Source organism: Mus pahari, chromosome 4 (assembly GCF_900095145.1).
Source record: "Mus pahari chromosome 4, PAHARI_EIJ_v1.1, whole genome shotgun sequence".
Classification (NCBI taxonomy): Eukaryota; Metazoa; Chordata; class Mammalia; order Rodentia; family Muridae; genus Mus; species Mus pahari.
In genome coordinates, this window is record NC_034593.1 from 30857231 (window position 1) to 30876865 (window position 19635).

Here is a 19635-nt window from a genome sequence, read left to right on the forward strand (position 1 = left end):
GGTCTGTGAAAAGATCGCTGTTATTATTTAATAGGGAAATTAACATTTTACTTAGGAAAAAAAGTAGCCATGAGTAGATAGCATATGTACAAATGGCAAGGTAACTCCACTTCAAGGCACCCAAAGGTGGGAAACAGGAAGGCAAGGCTGAGGAAGTAGCTTCCTAAAAAATACTGTCTGTGTTATGTGTGAGCCGACAGACGCGTGGTGCCTGAGCACAGGTAACCAGCCATGTGGCAGAGCATCGATTAGTGCACACACACACACAGGAACATATACACCACACCACACCCCACGCCCAACCAGGACACCTTCCTCCATCCACACCCTACCCCACCCACCTCCCACCCCCACCCCCACCCCCACCCCCATTCTCTCTCCATCCTTCACCTCACCGCATTAGCAAGTTCAGTCTGCGGTGCTGCATGTTTTAGTACCCCAAGACCAACTATAGTTTCATCTTTAACTAATATTACTGTCAAGCACCTGCTTTCAAAGGGATATCGTTGTTAGATATGCTTTCTATACACAAACTTACACAGGATTTGGAGGGAAGGGAATGTTTTTATTTGTCGCCAATGTTTTGGATACTACCATCATAATTTTGCAGGTCTGCTAGAGCAGTAAGCTTGATTGACAGCATTTCCAAGAGTTCACAATTTCATGGCTAAGGTTCCGATCAAGGTGATAGGGTTATTAACTTAATATAAATGAAGCTTTAAAAAAGGATATAAAAAGCAATTCATAGACAATATTAATAACTCAGACATTAGACTGAGAGACATGGGAAGGTCACTACCTACAGAGACAGAACATCTGAAGGGCGGGACACTGCTTTCATCTAAGACACCTTTGGTCATTAGCATACTAGTGTAAGGCAGCGCGGCAGGCACAGAACACAAGCAAGTGCGGTGCTGAGGGAAGCTGATGGAGGGGCAGCAGGCGCAGGGCACTCCAGGCAGCTCCTCAGTCATCCTCGCCCCCGCAGAGCAGCAGCAGGGCCTTCTTATAGTCTCCAGATGTGTCGCCCTGGAACCCAAACACACACTGTCAACTCCATGACTCACAAACGCCACAGGAAATAAAAAGTTGAGGAAATAGCTGAGGGTGACTAGAGTTCCTGTGACTTTTCTCCCAACTGGGCAACTTCTCCGCATGACTTTCACAGCAGGAATGTCACACGGGGAAATTCCTACCAATGCCACTCAGTTTCACTTTCTAATTTTATCCCTCAAGGGCTGTTCTCTTAATGGAGTGGACTATGTTCTTCCATCGAGAAGCAGAGGGGGCAAGGAAGCCTTTCCAAGTATGTTAAATCATCAGGCCTTCAAACAGACGCCCGCCTCCAGGGGCTGTGGCTTTGCCTCGGACATGGGCATAGCGCACGCTCTCCTCGGGCTTGCCTCATGCCGCTTATGTGTGAATTGTTAGTGTCTTTTTTTTTTCTACACTAGTATTTTTTTTATTTGATATTTTCTTTATTTACATTCAAATGCTATTCCGAAAGTTCCCCATACCCTCCCCCCGCCCCTGCTCCCCTACCCACCCACTCCCACTACTTGGCCCTGGCCTTCCCCTGTGCTGGGTCATATAAAGTTTGCAGGACCCAGGGGCCTCTCTTCCCAATGATGGCCGATTAGGCCATCTTCTGCTACATAGGCAGCTAGAGACACGAGCTCAGGGGGTACTGTCTTAAGTGCACAGACTCGCTGGCGAGCCTCAGCCCAAGCTCCACACACCACACACATTAAATCCAACGCTTTTGCTCAACTGAAACCTCTCTCTACACGTGGTCCACAAGGAAATATCTCAAGAGACTTGCGGCCACATTTCAAGGTCACAGGGGGCTTCTCTTACTGCAGCTATGTATGACCTGACACCAGAGGCGCAGCTGATACTGATGGACACACAAGCACACATTCTAAAAATGGACAAAGCCTTGGGTCTGTTAAGCCTTGGCCGGGGCTGTATCCCAGCTCCCCCTTTATCCTTCTTTTGGACCCCTCTAATCCTGTGACTAATATTTTAACTCAGCACAGGAACTGGATTCTTTCATCCATTTCCTTCATGCTGCCCAACCTGGCTCTGCGTTTCGAATGTAAACCAAAGTTCTACCTTGATCATAGAGTACAGGGAGGTGGCGAAGTTCTTCCTAAACTCCTTCCTTATGTTAAACAGGTCAATCTCACTCCTCGACACCACGACTCTGATGAGGGTGTGATCGTCCGTCCCAGCACCCTTTAAAGGAGAAAAGAGTGCTGATGTTAAAAAGCCTTCACATACAGCACCAAATGCCCCTGGTTTGAGGTGAATCATGGAAGTCTGGTAGCCTAGGAGAAACAGGCTACATGTCAGAAAGAGGCGTGCATCCCCAGGCTGTCATCTGAAGTAGAATCAGAGCTAGGGAAGGCTGCATTTCTTAGATGCAGGGTGTCTACTCACCTTCATAGCATAGTAGAGAGTCTCTGCAAGGTAGGCAGGTATGCTCCGAATAGACTTCACTAAGAAAACACATAATACAACTGTCAAAAGCTGCTGGGACATGAAGAATGATGTGCTCGAAATGCAAACACTGTCTCCTGTTCTTAGCTCTGCTTCTAAGTGTAAAAGTGAGGTGCCCTGCAGAAGGGCATCTGCAAGCTGCTGGGGTTCCCTCCGCAGCTGTCCTCTTAACTCTCTAGCTTGGCTCTCTTCAGAGGTCTGCGCAGGTCCAGAAAGGCACTGGAAAAGAGGCTCCTCTCTGTGCCCCTTTGTTCTCTGCGGTCTTTGTTGGCACCTGGGTGGCGATAATGCCACAGCTTTCACCACTGATAAATTATATAAGCAGCTTGGAAGTTTCTGTTCCAAGATATCCGATCAAATGATGCAACAATACTACTCTAATCTCTGGAAATATTTGGACTGACTTTCTGTAACCTCTCCGGAATTCTCTGAGCTAAATCTCACAATTCACACAGGCAGCCTGGATGTATCCATTGCAGGTTCAGACATTAACCTACGGCAGCTCACCCCCACCACATCACAGCTGACATAGGTTAAGGGCGTGCAGACAGGAGTCACTCAGCAAAGGACACCTAGCACCCAAAAACTCCATAGGCTACAAAGCCGACACTCCTTGAGCTCTGAAACTTCCCGGTTCTTCCTTTTCAAAGATTAAGAAAAGCAGCTTCCAGGCAGATTGAGAAATTATCATCTGGCTAGAAAAAAAACAAATTTGTGTGTTTGACGTGACAGAAGGTGGTTGTTTTCGGGTTAAATAATTTGGAGTTTTAATTAAGTGCTCATAACAACTGTGACTTTCTTGTGTGTCTTCATCATGAAAGAGCCAAGTGTCTAACTCACTGTGTGCTCCGATGAAAGGCTACTTTTTAAAGTTGGTTCTTGCACAAATAGAATAGACAGAGGCTGCCTTCAGACCAAGGGAGCCCAGGTCCTGGGCCTGCAGGATCTGGAAAGCATCTAAAAACCATAACCACTGCAAATTCCCTTCTCCAGTCATTCTGAGCACTTAATTGAAACTCCAAATTATTTAACTTGGAAAAAAAACCCACCTTCCCATATTCTGTCACATCAAAGACCCAGATTTACCTCTAGCCAGATGATAACTTCTCAGTCTGCATACAGAGCTGTAAGAAGAATATTCAAAGCATTCTAAAACCCTGTGGGTATCGAAGACAAGCCACACTTGCAAGCGTCTATGATGGTGTCCAAGACATCAGAGGGCCATACTATTGTTTTTAATGTGGCTTTAAGACGATTCCTACTAATGTTCTTAGTGTTTTCAAATAATCAGGTGAAGAACCAGATAACCATGTATTCAGAATACCAACACGGACTTCCCAAAGGAAAACTCAGGAGTTTGCTCCATCCACTGCTATGTCATTCTCCTACTTTCCATGAAGAAACACGATTATTTTCAGATTTAGCCTCAATTCGTGTAAGAATAAATATTACACACTGTGAATTCACCTACCAACAGCCAGGAGCAACTGCTCCAAGTTCCCTGAGGTCTCCCGGTCAATGGTTTCCTCAATCTGAAATCCTGATATGGTCATGTACTTGTCAAACACTAGAAAAAAAAATAGAAGAGAATGTGCTTTCTTACCTGCTGAAGAGCTACGCCCTCTAAAAAGAAGCTGTAACTTTCACCAGGTGTTATCTGTCCAAGCAGAGCCCCCCACCCTGTCCTCCTTGCTGTCAGATCCCGGTGTTCAGAGCCTCAATGAGGTAAGTCCTAGGCAATGATTCACGTATGCAGTAACAACATCATTAATTAGGAATTTCTAAAGTTCAGTTTAGCTTTGAATACTGTGACAGGACTTTGTGATGTCCCACAGAGAGAGGGGCCTCAACTTTGATCCTCCTGTCTCTGCTTCCCAAAAGCTCACTGGAGATGTGGCAAGTCTTTACGATGCCATACAGGTGTATACCTGTTTAGCTATTGTCTTGACTTAACAGGCAGATCCCCATTAGGTCAAGAGAAATACAATTTGCCTGGAGATGGCCTTCTGCCCACAAGGACACTCCAAATAAGGAGAAGACATGACAGGTGGCTTGCCTGTGGATCTTGATAGGCTTAAGTGTGGAGATAATACTCAGGCTTAAGCAACCATGCATGGCTTCTAAACAGTATGTCAAAAATGCTGATTTCCAGGCAATCAATGAGACCAACAGGTAAATCTGCTGTGAGAGATTCTGAAAAGCCCTTCTCCTTCCTTCTAAAAAGTGACCGACAAATGTGACTAATTGAACTTGCTCTCCTCCTCTTGCTGTGAAGCACTCTGTGAAGACGAGGCCAGGAGCCAAGAAGGAACACGAGGGCACAGAGCAGTGTGGCAGGGACACAGAGAGATGCGTGGTCCCGCCAAACCAACCACATCACAGCCACAGAAGTGAAGCACAACTGTTAAAGCCATGATGACAGTTGTCACTTGCTACCAAGTGTTGTCACTTGCTACCGAACTTATTCTAAACTGACGCGGGCATATGAACTGGACAGACGCACAAGAAGTCTTAGGAGACTTCTTGGTCTCCTGAGGGTAATTCTTAGAGTGAGACACACCTTGGTATCTGATGCCCCTCACCACCTCTGACAGTGAAGGGACTGTAAAGGACACCTAGTTTGCAAAAACTACAGTAGCAGTGTCAAGAACATCTGAGATTTCTCCAGATCGAACGGTGAAAACTGATTTTGTCTGGGACAGGTATCTAGACAGACTTCCCCATGCACTTCCCAGATCTCGCAAAGAATTTGTCTCCAACAATTTTACTTACCTCTTCTTAAATGAGACACACTGCGTGTCCCAAAGATGGTGATGAACTTTTCTTCATCCGTCCCCCACTTCAGCTCTCCAGCCTGGAACAGTGCCTGCAACACATCACCCTGATGAATCACTCAGCGTCCCAGCACCCTGCCCCTTCCTGAACAGTGAATCTGCCTGCCCGTGGACCTGCTTAATGGGTTTCATGCAAAGCGCATGTCACATGTAAATGTTGACTGGACTGTCCCATCTTCCAGGAGAGATGCTGGGTGCTGGGAAAGTTCCTGTCATCTCACCGTTGAAGACTGATTTACAGACTGGAAAGTACTCAGTGAGAAGCTGTCTTGGGGTTTTGCTTTGCTGTCGTGTTTATAGCACATGACATAAAAGTAAACTCCAGATTTCCTCTTTACATCAGTGATTTAAGCAGTTATAGAATACCTTGCACCCAGCTACACACACCATAGTGTGCTAAAATGTTGTGGGGTTGGCATCTATAGAGAACTTAATACTCTTGACACCACTTGAGTTATCATATTCACTTTTGACATGAAAAAAATATAAATGCTCACCTAAGTTCATGCACGAGCTTACAAAACCTATACGTAAGCATTATGAAACCTGAGGTCACTTGAGATGTGGCCAGTCTTCACAATGTCATACAGTTATATCCTTTCCTAGTTACTGTTTTCCGTTAACATACAGATCCCTGTTGGGCCAAGAGGAATACAATTTGCCTAGAGATGGCTTTCTGCCCATAAGGACACTCCAAATATTGGTTAAGGCTAGCCTGTGAATATATGACTTTTGATCTTGGTAGACACATAAGTGCATCATAGTTGTCAAGAACAATGTTTTATTTGCTCTCTGGAGAATTAAAAGACCCTTTCCTACATCTTTGTGCCAAATAAACAGATTCCGTTTCCCTTCTCCCTCCTTCCTCTAAGGGTTCAATCCTCTATCTAGAGAAAGTGTTTGGCAAGAAAGATAAGTATCAGCTTTAACACTCTTAAAATATTAAGTCAGTTCAGTACATTTTTAAAAGTCTAAGTTTATTTAACGCATTTAAAATTATAAAAAAAAGTAAAGTGTCGTGTGTATGTGTTAAGTTCCCACGTGAATAATCTATTGTGGTTTATCAGATTCCTGGTATGTAACAGGTCTTCCTCAGTGCCAGATGTCAGGAGAGAAAACCTCAGAGGTTTATGCAAAAGCCCTTCCACCACCTCATCTTACTTACGCCAAATCACAGATCCTTCCTGGTGAAGACAACCTAGGGGCCTTGCTACATGGTACCAAGGGCATGCTCCCTCCAACACCCGAAAAAAACAGTCTACAAAAGGCTGGATGACTGATAGGAACAGACGTGAGCACATGGCCAGTGTGGCTTGCTCTCTGCTACTCCTGGTCATGGCAAAGGGCAGATAGTCTGGGTTCCATCAGGAGATTTTAAAGAAGTCCTCCCATAACAGTATTCACGCATACAAAGTTTCATTTTATGTTCTCAATGGTCACATCTGCTGTGTGACGGGTAGGTGACATGCCCACAGCCTAGGTAATCAACAGGGTCCCCAGATAATGACATCAGTGGGTGGGACGGTATGAGAACCATGGCCCAACTCAGACCTGTAGGATCAGAGCTGAAGCCCAGGATCTGCAGGTGACTCACGGGCCCATGACCGTGAGAGGCAACAAATGGGAAGGAGAAAAATCAATGAGAAGGCTCAAGTGGACAACTTTCCAGAAGCCTCTCAGAGCACGGTGTAGATTACATCAGCTGTGCTGGGAACCTGCCCACGGGACCCTGATGTAGGTCTCAGCACTGTCACCTGAGACTACACTTGGCTTCCCACGCTGCGAGCACTGAAAAGCTTCCAGAGCTCTTGTCCTGAGAGCAGGAACATGAGAACTGTATCGTCTCTCACGAAAGCCCAGAGGAATCAAAGCCTAGAAAGCAATGCTGTCCTTGTCAACAGAGCAAAGCCCCTCCCTGAAGGAGGATGACTGTTCATGCCATTTGTCTACAAGAAGGCAGTCATGTTGGGTCTGACGAGCTTTTAACCTATATTTAGTAAATGCTTCATATGCTATAGGAAATCAGAATGGGGAGCTAACACTGAACATGAAGTTTGTGTGGTGGAAGAGAAAGGGTGCTGGAGTCACAGAGCCAGGCTGCGGATGGCGCTCCACGATTACTCAGACAGCCTGGGCTTGCTGCCTTATTCACAGTTGGGAGAGGCCTCTTGGAGCTGAGTGCAGCACCTCCTCATGCATCACTTACTGACTGACTGCCAGCACTGTTAGAGATGAGAGGCTGGAACTAACCTGACTCTGTGCCCTGGAAAGGCAGAAAGGCAGGCAGGCAGGCAGGCAGGCAGGCAGGCAGGCAGGCAGGCAGGCAGGCAGCTTTAGTGTGAGGCAGGGAGACAGGAGCAAGAAGCCTGGGATGCTACAGTTTTGTGTGAGGGCCACCTCACTCATGCTCTGAAGGTCAGAAAGGGCCAAGTAGAAATCATCTAGAGTGGAACAGACCTTTGACTCTTCTGACATGGATTATGAGGAGGTTTAAGAACCACCTTCAAGGGCCTGGGCTTTATCCTGAGAACAGTGAAATGCTAAGTTTGAAGGGTGTAGACAGGAATGGGGCACAGTAAGCTGACTTTTATGAGGCAGAACACAAGTGAAATACTGTACAGGGAGTCCCCAGTAAATTCCTTTTTTCTTCTCCAGTGAGGCAGGGACCACAGAGATTGAAGCTGTTAAGAAATCAACCACCCAAAATAAGATAACTTTCCCCTCTTTAGCAAAGTCAGATGGCATATTGCCGGCAACTGCAGAGAGAGGTAGACCAGATCTCCCACTTCCAGTGGCACAGTCATTAGAACATAAGCAGAGATGGGGCTACAGCAGGTAATTCTAGGAACCCAAGTACTCTAGGGCCAATTCTCAGGTTTCAACTGTCCTGACTCCTATTTCCAAATGTTTATTTCTTACATTTGACTGTTTTATAAACCACATTGAAATTGCACTGGGATTCACAATGAAAATGTTCATTTGGGAGTTGACAAGATGACAACCATCCTGTTCAGAACACTGTCACAGTAAACACAGAGAATTTCCTAAAACAAACCACCTTGCCATTTCTAACACCACTTAAACCATAAAAACTTTATTTTTCCTTATTCTATCCTACTAAGAAAACCTATTCCATCCTGGCATTATGATGGTAACATGTGGCTTTTTATTTTTTTTAATTCTCCATGTTGTGAATGACAAAAAAAAAAAGAACATGTCTAGATATAACTTACAAAAAAATTTGCTTATTTTTACCTCAACTTTGGGATTAAACTATTTTGTTGGCCAGATCAGCATAAGAAAAATGTATCTACCTACATGGGTCATATATTTTGCAGGGAGTTGTCAAATACATAATGTAAAGGTTCTTAAAATATACATTGTGGCTTTTCACTACTATAAATTCTTTTTAATTTCTAAGTCATAACAAAGTTGTTATAGAATATTTACTCACCTGAGCATCCAGTTCAACTTGAGCATCATCAATTGCAGTATCAGGGTCTCTATTCGCCTGTAAGAAATGATATCACATTCTGGATTTCAGAGCCTCTGCATGCACCTGATGCCTATGTCCTGGAGAAACTACACTTATGCTAAAATCATAGCAACCCTACAGCATGCTATAACACCACTGCACAGCAGTGTCCAAACCAGTCTGGCCCTGCTGGTTTTAAGCACTATGGATGAATGGGATGCATACAGCTGCCTGGAATGAATGAGTGGCTTGGCTATTTACAGTATGAATCAAATATTCTATAACACAAACAGGCAGCATGTAGCCATTACAGTGGGAATCTGCACAAACCAGAAACCACTGAAAGGCTTTTAAGTGGCTGTAACTTAATACAGACAGGACATTCCAACAACTCTTTTATGTTAAGTCTCTACCAGTACCTGAAGGAGGACCACCAGCATCCTCTGGTAGTACCCTGAGGTATCCCCCACCACATCGTCTTCCAGGTTGGAACCATATTCTGCAAAACAATGATGTCATACTTGTTCATAGCATCTCTGAATTAGAAAACCCTGCCCCATTAATCAGGTGAATGAGGTATAAAGCAAGACCTATTTGATTAACAAAAATCCTTTCTCCGCCCCATCTCTCAGTGTTCCAAAGATGGATGGCAAATTCGATAAGTGAGTGCCGGGTGAACATAGGCTCTGTTAACATCCGCCGAAAGCATCCACTCAAGCCTAAATTATGGCAGCCACTCCGCATGCTCTCCCCAAATGTAGTTAGTAATATGCAAACACAGGATGACAGTGTAAAGCTTCAAAGGTATGATAATCCTAAATTGAAACTCTGCTTCTTGCAGATGTTTTATGTGATTTTTTTTTTGCCAGATGTTTTTCATCCTATGAATTCTTGCCTTTGCCTGGTGGTATGTACCCCTAATTAGATAGTGTTCCTTTGTACCAGTTAAGTCACCACTGACAGATGGCAATGATATCTTGAAGTATAACTCCTCCACCTTGGGTTCCAACTCCTCAGCCCAAGGTCACAGGAAAGCAGAGAACTGAGCGCTCCTGAGGCCTACATCCTTTCACTAACTCTCAAACCACATCTTGAGGTGTTCTTGCTATAAGGCATTACGATGTTTAATCACTTTTTGAAAGCAAGAATATCTTTAAAACTTGGAGCTTCTATTTTATGTGCATTAGAACCAGTCACCCGCATGCAAAACTTTGTGGGCATCTCTGATTCCTTCCTCTGTTCCAAGACCTGTAACTAGTTATCAAATCCCCTCCCAAACATTTGCTCCTCTGACTAGTACTCTTTGTGCTCCCAGCACCCTCACTGGTGCCATAATCACTACACAGCTTCCTCGTTACCTCCCTAAAGAGCTATCCACCTAATACACCTCTAGACTCAAACCTCCTCCCTTCTTTCAACTATTCATTCAACATTCCACCAGCCGAGTTCTTTCAACATTCATTCAACATTCCACCAGCCAAGTCATCATCCAGGCAGGCAAAATCCCGAAACTGCCTACCTACCTAGTGCAGTATCTCCATACAGACACACATGTGCCCTTCCCTAGAGTGAGCTGCCATTGGATCTCTCTATGTCTCCTCAGCCCAGGGTCCGTGCCACTGATGATCTAAGTCACCTTTACCTACTGAAATCCATACTGTCTTTTCCTCCTCAGTTTGCTAAGTTACAAGGAATAAATAAAGCATGTAATAAGGTATACATCATGCTTGATACACTGTGAAATGGTTACTACAAACTAACTGGTTCCACCACGTAGTTTTCTGTGAATGATGAAATACTTAAGACCTAGTTTCTTAGAAAATGTCAGGTACACATTAGAGTATTATGAATAGTCACCATACTACAAACCAGATCCCCACAACTTCTCCACCCTATCTCACTGTCTGGTGTGCATCATCTCCCCATGATCTCCCCCATTCACCGTCCCTCCTGTCCAGCCTTGGCAAACACTGCATTACTATCAACAGTTATTGTTGTTTTATCATTCATTTGGATTCTACCAAAGTAAGGTCACACAGTGTTTGTCTTTCTGTATGCAGCTCACGCCACATAACATAATACCTTCCCTGTTGACCTGTGCCATTGTAAATGTCACGTTTCATGTTTAATGCTAAGTGATGTGGCACTGTGTGTGCACATGCACAAACCCCACCCTTTTGCTCCACCCATTCTCCAATGGACACTTAGTACGTCACCCGCTCTTGAAACTCTACTATCTAATTTGTATCATGAAGCCTCCCCTAAGAACCAGAGCCTTGATACCCTCTCCCTCCTATCTATATTCTGAATTAATACTTTTCATACACAAATGTTAAATTTTTACCATCCTTTGACTATTGAATATAATGCCATTGAAGACAAGAATTGTGTAGTGTGCATGTCTGCTATGTGTCTCCTGACAGCCAGGGCAGCAATGGACACAGAGCCATACCCAGTAACACCCTGAGCAGAATGCAGCATGCACATTTACATGCACAGTTACGGTAGCACAGATCCTCGGCCCTCAGAATCAGCATCCCAGGATGGAGAACTCTGAAGACCACGTCAAATAAACTGCCTCCATGTGATATGTGTGCCACCTCTGCCACAGTGGTAGCAACCATACTGACTACAAAAAGAAGCTGGAAAGAGACCTGGGTAATTATTTAGTTGCCCTAAATTCCATACTGTTCTGATCCAGCGGGCTAAAAGCATCACATCTAAATTCTATACGTCATTCCTAAGAGAGCCACAATCTCGGGCTAACATTCCAGACTGAGTCCGATGACAGAAAAACCTGACAGATCAGAACAGTCTTCCTTCACTTTCATTTCACGGACTTGAATACATTCAAACCATTGAAATATGGACTAGACTGAAACACAGACTTTGTTTTCACACACACACACACACACACACACACAAATAGGTCACACTGAAAATAACAACCAGAATACAGAACACCAGGCACATCCATCAGCTGACCAGTTATACTTTTATCAATGTTTTATCAACTCCAATCCAGAAAGGGCTTCAGTCTCTCTTCCCATTCCCCAAAATATCTTCTATCTAGCTCTTAACATCTTCCAGAAAACTGAATTTATTTAAGGAAACTTAAATTAATGGAGAAGAAAAGGTCTCTTTATTCTTACAGTGTCTGTAAATCCTGGGCAAAAATAACCTGCATCTCCCTTCAGGTGTGGTCAGTTATGTGAGTGCCCGGAGTACAATGTTGGGAATTTGTTCCTTTATTATTTTGTTGTTGTTTGGTTTTTACTGAAGAAGAAAAGCCTGACTGACAGCTCTTCCACTCAACAATCATGTACACAGGACCACATCCACATGACAGAAAGGACAGATGATAAACTCCAACTGTTTACCTTCTTCATAAACTTGTTTTATGGCATTGAGTTCTTCGGGTGTCCTTGAAGCGATAATCTCAGTCAATACTTTCTCGTCTGTGCCAGCTCCCTGTTGGAAGATTTGTTATTAACAGAGAAACATGTCAATAAGATAAAAAAGAAAAGAAAAGAAAGCTATTTCCCGGGATGTTATCCAATTACATAATCACAAAAATATCCAAGACAACATGGCTCTCCTCATATACGTGTTCTATTATTACAGCTTAAATTCAGCAATCTAATTCTATCTTACTGTTTTATTTTGCCTAATGAGAAACAGAGTTGACTTTTCTATGTCCATCAAACATACCATTATAGTTGAGTCATTAATCCTGTCCCCCAAAAGCCAAACATTAACAATTTGGTGTCCAGAGTGGCACTAGGGGGCGCCAACCAAAACCTTAAGATGTGGACTAATGAGAGGCTTTTAGATCAATGGGGGATGTCTTTAAAGAAGGTGGAATTCCCAGGTGGTCTCCCAACCAAGTACTAACCAGGCCAAACCCTGCTTAGCTTCCGAGATCAGACAAGATCAGGCACGTTAAGACCATCCAGAGACTGTCCCACCCAGGGGTCCATCCCATAATCAGCCACCAAACACAGACACTATTGCATATGCCAGCAAGATTTTGCTGAAGGGACCCTGATATAGCTGTCTCTTGTGAGGCTATGCCAGTGCCTGGCAAACACAGAAGTGGATGCTCACAGCCAGCTATTGGATGGAACACAGGGCCCCCAATGGAGGAGCTAGAGAAAGTACCCCAGGAGCTGAAGGGGTCTGCAACCCTGTAGGTGGAACAACAATATGAACTAACCAGTACCCCCTGAGCTCGTGTCTCTAGCTGCATATGTAGCAGAAGATGGCCTAATCGGCCATCATTGGGAAGAGAGGCCCCTTGGTCTTGCAAACTTTATTTGATCCAGCACAGGGGAAGGCCAGGGCCAAGAAGTGGGAGTGGGTGGGTAGGGGAACAGGGCGGGGGGAGGGTATAGGGGACTTTGGGATAGCATTTGAAATGTAAATAAAGAAAATATCTAATAAAAAAATTTAAAAAAAAGGGGGGGGGGCGGTAAGCCACAGTTGTCTCTTCTCTGTGCCTAGCTTCCTGCCTGGCTACGGCCCAAAGTCCCAGGGCCAGTTAGTTGCGGGCCCGAGCCAATAAACCTTTATGCTTTAAGAGATCATCACAGGTACCAGAACAGAAGCATGGCTAACAAACAGAGAACACTTGCTGGAACACACTTTCTGTTTCTGAAAAAATAATTTTAGCTGATTTCCTTTCTGTACTTGTAAAAGTCATGTCTACACTGCTACATCACAACATAGAAATAGAAATAGAAATGTGGCTAAAACTTAGTGTTAGACAACTAACACCAAGATAGCGCATAGGTTCTGTTTCTGCTTCTTTGCAAAAACTCAAACACTAAAATACCTAAGTCCATCCCTATGGGAAGATCTTTGCTGCTAATAATGCTTGAGATGAATTCTGTTAAAAAGCCTTCTTCTCAGGGTCCTGAGATCCCATTTACTACAAACTGCAACCGCAGAACAGCACAGAGACTCGGCAAATGCGGCCTCCTGACTGTGCGGTCCCAGTCCCTGAGCTGTTACTTCCTCTGCCCATCCAGAACCAACCTACTAAGGACCAGCCACTCCCTGTCACTGTCCGAGCAATCAACTTCCACCTTTTCTATCTCAAAAGTTTAAATACTTCATCTGGAACATTTTCCAGTCAACTTCCACCTTTTCTATCTCAAAAGTTAAAATACTTCATCTGGAACATTTTCCAGGCCTAGAGATATAAAATGAAGGTGTAAAATTCCAGTGTGCTAAAGTTCCACAGACAATAGTTTTGGCAACACAGGAAGGTTAAGCTGCACACTTGAACCCCTTTCCTTCTTGTTGACTCCCACTGCTTTGTCTACGCAGCCTTCACGGAAATGAGTCAAATAGAACACAGGATAATTCACAAAATAAAGTCGCGCTCTGTCAGACAGAAATGTCCCTTTTACCTTAAGAGCATGCTTCAGCTCGTAGGCGTCGTAGAGTCGCGAGGGCTTCATGAGAGCCACAATTAACTTCTCAAACTTTCCAGTCAGCTCAGACTTCAGGTCATCCAGAAGGTCCTGCCTCAGAAGACAGAAACTCGGTGACCACAGTCTTCCCAAACAGAAAGGAAATCCCTTTGCTCTAGTCAGTTCTGTATGCTGCTTCTCCTAGTGTTAGAGAAGACGCCTGTGCTAAACAAAGCCCTAAGGAATATACCTTAAACCTCATCTGCCCTACACCTCAAACACCAATACTTACCTTCAAAGGTACTTAATTATGTTTTCATTAGCTTTACCCATCAGAATAAAATGGGATACATTTACCAGGAGGGCTACTAGGTGTGGTAACATATGCCTGTAATTCCAGTATATGAAAGGCTGCAGCAGGGCGCCAGCCTGGTGACACGTGACAGGATAAGAACCCAGGGTCTCCTCCTGCCAGGAAAACACCTACATGCTCAGCCCTTTATAAACGTTCAGGCCGCTGTCCAGGCTAATCTTAAACCCACTCTGTACCCCAGATAGGATCTATCATTTCCTCCTCTTCCTTCTTTCACCCTCTTTCCATCCCTCCCTCTTTCTCCTTCTTCCTCTTTTTTTTTTTTGAGAGGGGGGTCTCTGTATTATGTACCTCTCTCTGGCTGTCCAGGAACTCACTATGTAAATCAAAACTGTCCTCAAGCTCACAGAAACCCACGTACCCCTGCCTCCTGAATGCTGGAATTAAAAGCACAGGCCACCACACCTGGCTCCAGGTAGGATTTGAACGTGTGGTCTCATCTCAACCTCTGAAATATCTAAAATTGCAGGCCAGCAACACTATGGTCAGCTCTATAGAGTAAGAGTCTACGTCAAAATCCCAAGCCCCGCCCACCCACCCACCTACCCAAAAAGCTTAACTAGAAATGTTGCTCTGTGGCTGAGCACTTGGGCCATGTAGAGCATATACTCAGCATACATACTTTTTCCAGCATCCTTGCAGAAGTATCCTTATAAAAGCTCCCCTAAAGGGCTTAGTTGCATCTCAATGGCAGAGCACTGTGTAACAGTTTACAAGGCTTTGGGTCAAACCCCCACCCCCAGAATGAAAAATAGAAAGAAAAAAAAAAGCGAAATTTTCCTAAAACTCACAAAGATATTTTTAAGAGCAAGATTTATCCTATAATATCTAAACAATCTCTTTTCTTTTACTATCCAATTCTAATATATATTAGCATCCCAATATACGGTTGACGATCACTGTTATGCTTATGACTGGTTAAGAGGCGCCTTTAATGTGGTAATGTGTGCTATTATTTATGGAAAGGAACAGTGCTTCCCAGCATGCCAGGCAGCAGGGTTGGGATCAGACATCTTCCAATGGGCTGCACTGCACTTCGTGGAGAGCACCTGGTCCTGGGGTCTGTCCCCAGCAACACTAGAGGACATTTTCTGTTCTCACGCTGCATTTGTTTCTCAGTAAAATAACAAATGTAAAGTGTCAGAATAACAAGACTGCAGTATGGTGCGTCACATATGCTCGCAGTAAGATTTTAATCTTTACTATGAATTATTAATCAAGTAAGAAACCAAATAATTTAAATAACTGCAAAACAGGTATACACCTAAACAATATCTAATGAGAGTAGAGAGGAAAGACAAGGGGCAGTTACCAACATGGGACCCCTGACACCTTGACACCACCCCCCTGAAAGCATCAAGCATGGAAAAATAATTTGGTGAGGCTAGTTTCTCACTATCCTCTAAATGGCGTGGCTTGACATTTTTTGGCACTGTGCCTGTACTCTATCACTGACTGTTTAATCATCCAGGGATGGTTTAAAGTGGTCAGAGAGAGGTGAACAAGTTGAGTGAGAACACTGAGTGATTCTTGAGGACATCTGGGGAGTACATCTTGAGGTAGAGAGGAAGGGTCCTAAAAAACGTTCCAACACATACTGGGGACTGTTTTATTCCTCAAACTCTTTTAAAACTCATGGCTAGACTCACTCCACCTTGAATGAGCTATGATCTTACCCTGCCAAACAGAGTCTTAAACTCCTGAGCAATTTCCTGGCGCTGAGCATTGCTTCGGGATGTCAACAGGTTCAGGATGCTGTCCTCATCGGTACCTGAAATTGATGGTTAACAATGAAAGCTTGCCTCCCATGCACCCATTTTCTAAACATCTTTCTAATTATACCAGAAGTTACTCTTAATGCCCTCTATGAAAAGTATAGCACAGCTTATACAAAATGAAATGTAAAGTTACGAACATATAGACTATATTTCATATACATGTGAAGATATACATGAAGCTATACATATATAAAAACATAACTATATATAAAACACATATATAACCTATATATGTAAAACATATACATGAAATACTTTGTTTAATATATTACAAAGTAATATAATGACTATTCACATAGCATGCTAATGCTGGTATTACAGGAGATTAAGAAAAGATAAAACCATAGTCCCTGGCGTCAAGTTATATATGATTGAGCATGGAAAACATTAGGACAGACCAGCAAGCGCCTTAGGGGTGGTCCAAGTGTCCCGCAGTCAAAGGAAGGTCTCCCGGCTAACAAGAGCAGAAAGGAGTTTGGGGAAAGAGACACCCAACGGGGTCTTGAAAGGCAGTCACATAGAGAGGACAGGCTTAGAATAAGAACAGAAAAATACAGGGCTTGCAGACACCAGGCCTGCCTGGGCCAGGGATGTCAAACAGTCATGTGAGATTAGTCTTTTAAAGGGGGTGGGGAGGCCACAGGCAACCCCCTTCCAGGCTCAGGTGTAGGAGTCTGAGAGTAGATAAGACAGTTACACAGGAGAACCCTTAGAAAGATACCAGGGTGTGTGTGTGTATGTGTGTGTGTGTGTGGGGGGGGGTCTGTTGGAGCTTCCTAAGCAGAAGCAAATTGAATGGCCTGGGCCACTGAGCTAGCAGTTTGCCTCACACTGTGTGCAGGCTGGACAGGTGACTCCCACAGGACGGGTGACCCCACAGCCCAGAGCTGATGATACCTGATGGTGCAAGATATGACCTCATTATCTGAATGTATTTGTCCCTGCCCCCCAAACCCCCAACCCCTTATTTGACCTTTTAGAATTAAAATGAAAAGTTACCCAAGCCTTTCATGGCCTTCCGAAGGACTTCTGCATCAGCCCTGCCGTCAAATCCAGGGAAGTCAGTCACGGTGCCTCTCAGAGCCTGAGAAAGGAAGGACAGTACTATTCACACTGTGACCGATACCAAAAAGCTGGTAACTAGAGAATCCCATTTGACCTTGCTCAAGGCTGTGCTCCGGTCTCTAAGTAAATTTGCCATCTGATAAGATCTGTGAGCCACTGAAAGGAGAAGCAACTACTTCAGGGAAAGTGACAAGGCCACCCAAGGAGAGAAGACACCAAGACCCACTGACAGTAACTTCATCCGGGGGCCACCTGGGGGCAGCACATGCCTATGGGCTCCATTGTTGGCTAAGTCTCTCCCCATGCAATCCCGGAAGCACATCAAGCTTGTATTAAAATGTGAAGCCCCGCCCTGAGCACTCTCTTGGAAACACAGCTCTTAGTTCCCCTTAGTTCCCGTGGCCCTCATTCTGAGTCCAGGTAGATCTAGCTATGTTGCAATGATTCAGTGATTTCTGAAAATACTTAGTAATGAGTGTGCCGGACATGTACCTTGAAAGATACTCTTTTCTTTATAAGCCTTCCTGTTTCATCTTAGCATATGAAGTCCTACTAAGCTCCCATGATTCCTACAGCAGGAAAGTGACAGGCACATAAGTAACCGAGAGCAGGCAGGTGCACACACTGATCAGGACCGCACACATGAACACACACACGCGCACACACACACACGTACACGCACGCACACTCACACTCACACGCACACGCACACGCACACGGACACGCACACGCACACACACACACACATAAATGAAATACACTTGAGAGACCATGAGAGAGAAAGTGCAGAAGTGGGAAGAGAAGAAACTGAGGCGGCGAGGGGGGAGTACCCCAAGACTTAAAAGTTGCCTGTAAAGTTGCCAAGTTCATAAAAATAGACAGTTGCAGGGGTTGCAGCATGTCACCTGTCAGCATGCACAAAACTATACAAGACTAAAATGACCTAGTGCTCCAGGCAAAGTGCTACAGTGGAACGGAAAAAGCATCAGGTTGGATAGGCAAATCAACACAGGAAAAGTCTGCAAATGTCTCACAAATAGTAAAGGTCTGCGTTGTCTCTGCTCGGTACTGACTGACGGCGGTGGGACATGGGGCTCTATGAGAGTATGGCCAAGAGGACTGCCAGAGGTGGCACAAAGGAAAGGAAAGAGGAGCTGAGGAGATGCAACTGGCAGGAACGTGGAGCAGGAACTGGCGGGAACGGGAGTCGGAGCCCATGGTGCTGGTTTGCAATTTAGACCTGGACTGCCCACAGCAGGCACATGAGGAAAGGGGAAGGCTGTAACGAGGTCATACAGGTGACAGCATTGCTGTTGGAGGGAGCCAGTACATCGAGTCACATTAAAAAGGCTGGAAGAAGTGGGTGGAAGGAAGGAAAAAGGGGTGATCAGGATCAGAAAGGCAGCAGCTACCTGCTGCATACACCACTGTCCCAGGTGTCGTGTGGGTGCCCTGTGGGTGTCTCGGTGAGACTCGACAAACGACACCAACTTAACAGTTTAGCAAACCCTTCACAAGCAACTAAGTAGGAGTTAAGACTTGACTCAAGCCAAGGGTCTGTGGCTCCTTAACCATGAGGTGTTGAGCTGCCTCCCAAGGCAAGATGGGGAGAAAGAGGCTCCCAGGAGGTCCTAGTTAGGTTACTACCGCTGTGATGAAACATCATGACCAAAGCTACTTGGGAAGGAAAGGGTTTATTTCACTTACTGTTCCGTGTAAGAGTTTATCATCAAAAGCAGGAGGGGCAGGAACTCAAGCAGGGTGGGAACCTGGAGGCAAGAGCTGATGCAGCAGCCATGGAGGGGTGCCACTTATTGCTTCCCATGGCTTGCTCAGTTTGCTTTCTTATAGAACCCAGGGCCACCAGCCCAGGGATGAGGCCGCCTACAATGGGCTGGGCCCTTCCCCATCCATCACTAATTATGAAAATGCCCTACCGGCTTGCCTACAGCCCATCTCATGGAGGCATTTTCTTGACAGGAGTTCCCTCCTCTCAGACGTTTGTAGCTTGTAGCAAGTTGGCATGCAACTATCCAGCACACAGAAGAGAAGGGAGGAGGGGACAGAACAAAGGGCAGCCCAGGAGGGTGTGGCTGATGTATCCCTGTGGTAGACAAAGTGTGCTGCAAGCCAGTGAGGTGGTTTGCCTCAGGGAAGTCACATCTCACAAACAATGGTTTGTAAATGCACT

The 19635-nt window shown here is 44.8% G+C and overlaps 1 protein-coding gene across 1 annotated transcript in view; it reads right to left on the reverse strand.

The window, feature by feature from the left end:
• Positions 1-544: 544 nt before the first annotated feature.
• Anxa5 (annexin A5) overlaps positions 545-19635 on the reverse strand; it is a 29507-nt gene continuing 10416 nt past the window's right edge. The window contains exons 3-13 of the mRNA XM_021195497.1: positions 17379-17463; positions 16278-16372; positions 14226-14339; positions 12192-12282; positions 9231-9310; positions 8791-8847; positions 5275-5368; positions 3974-4069; positions 2443-2501; positions 2116-2238; positions 545-1029 (exon numbers count right to left, since the gene is read on the reverse strand). Coding sequence (XP_021051156.1) covers positions 967-1029; positions 2116-2238; positions 2443-2501; positions 3974-4069; positions 5275-5368; positions 8791-8847; positions 9231-9310; positions 12192-12282; positions 14226-14339; positions 16278-16372; positions 17379-17463 — 957 coding nt within the window. The 3' untranslated portion in view covers positions 545-966. The remainder of the gene's footprint in view (positions 1030-2115; positions 2239-2442; positions 2502-3973; positions 4070-5274; positions 5369-8790; positions 8848-9230; positions 9311-12191; positions 12283-14225; positions 14340-16277; positions 16373-17378; positions 17464-19635) is intronic.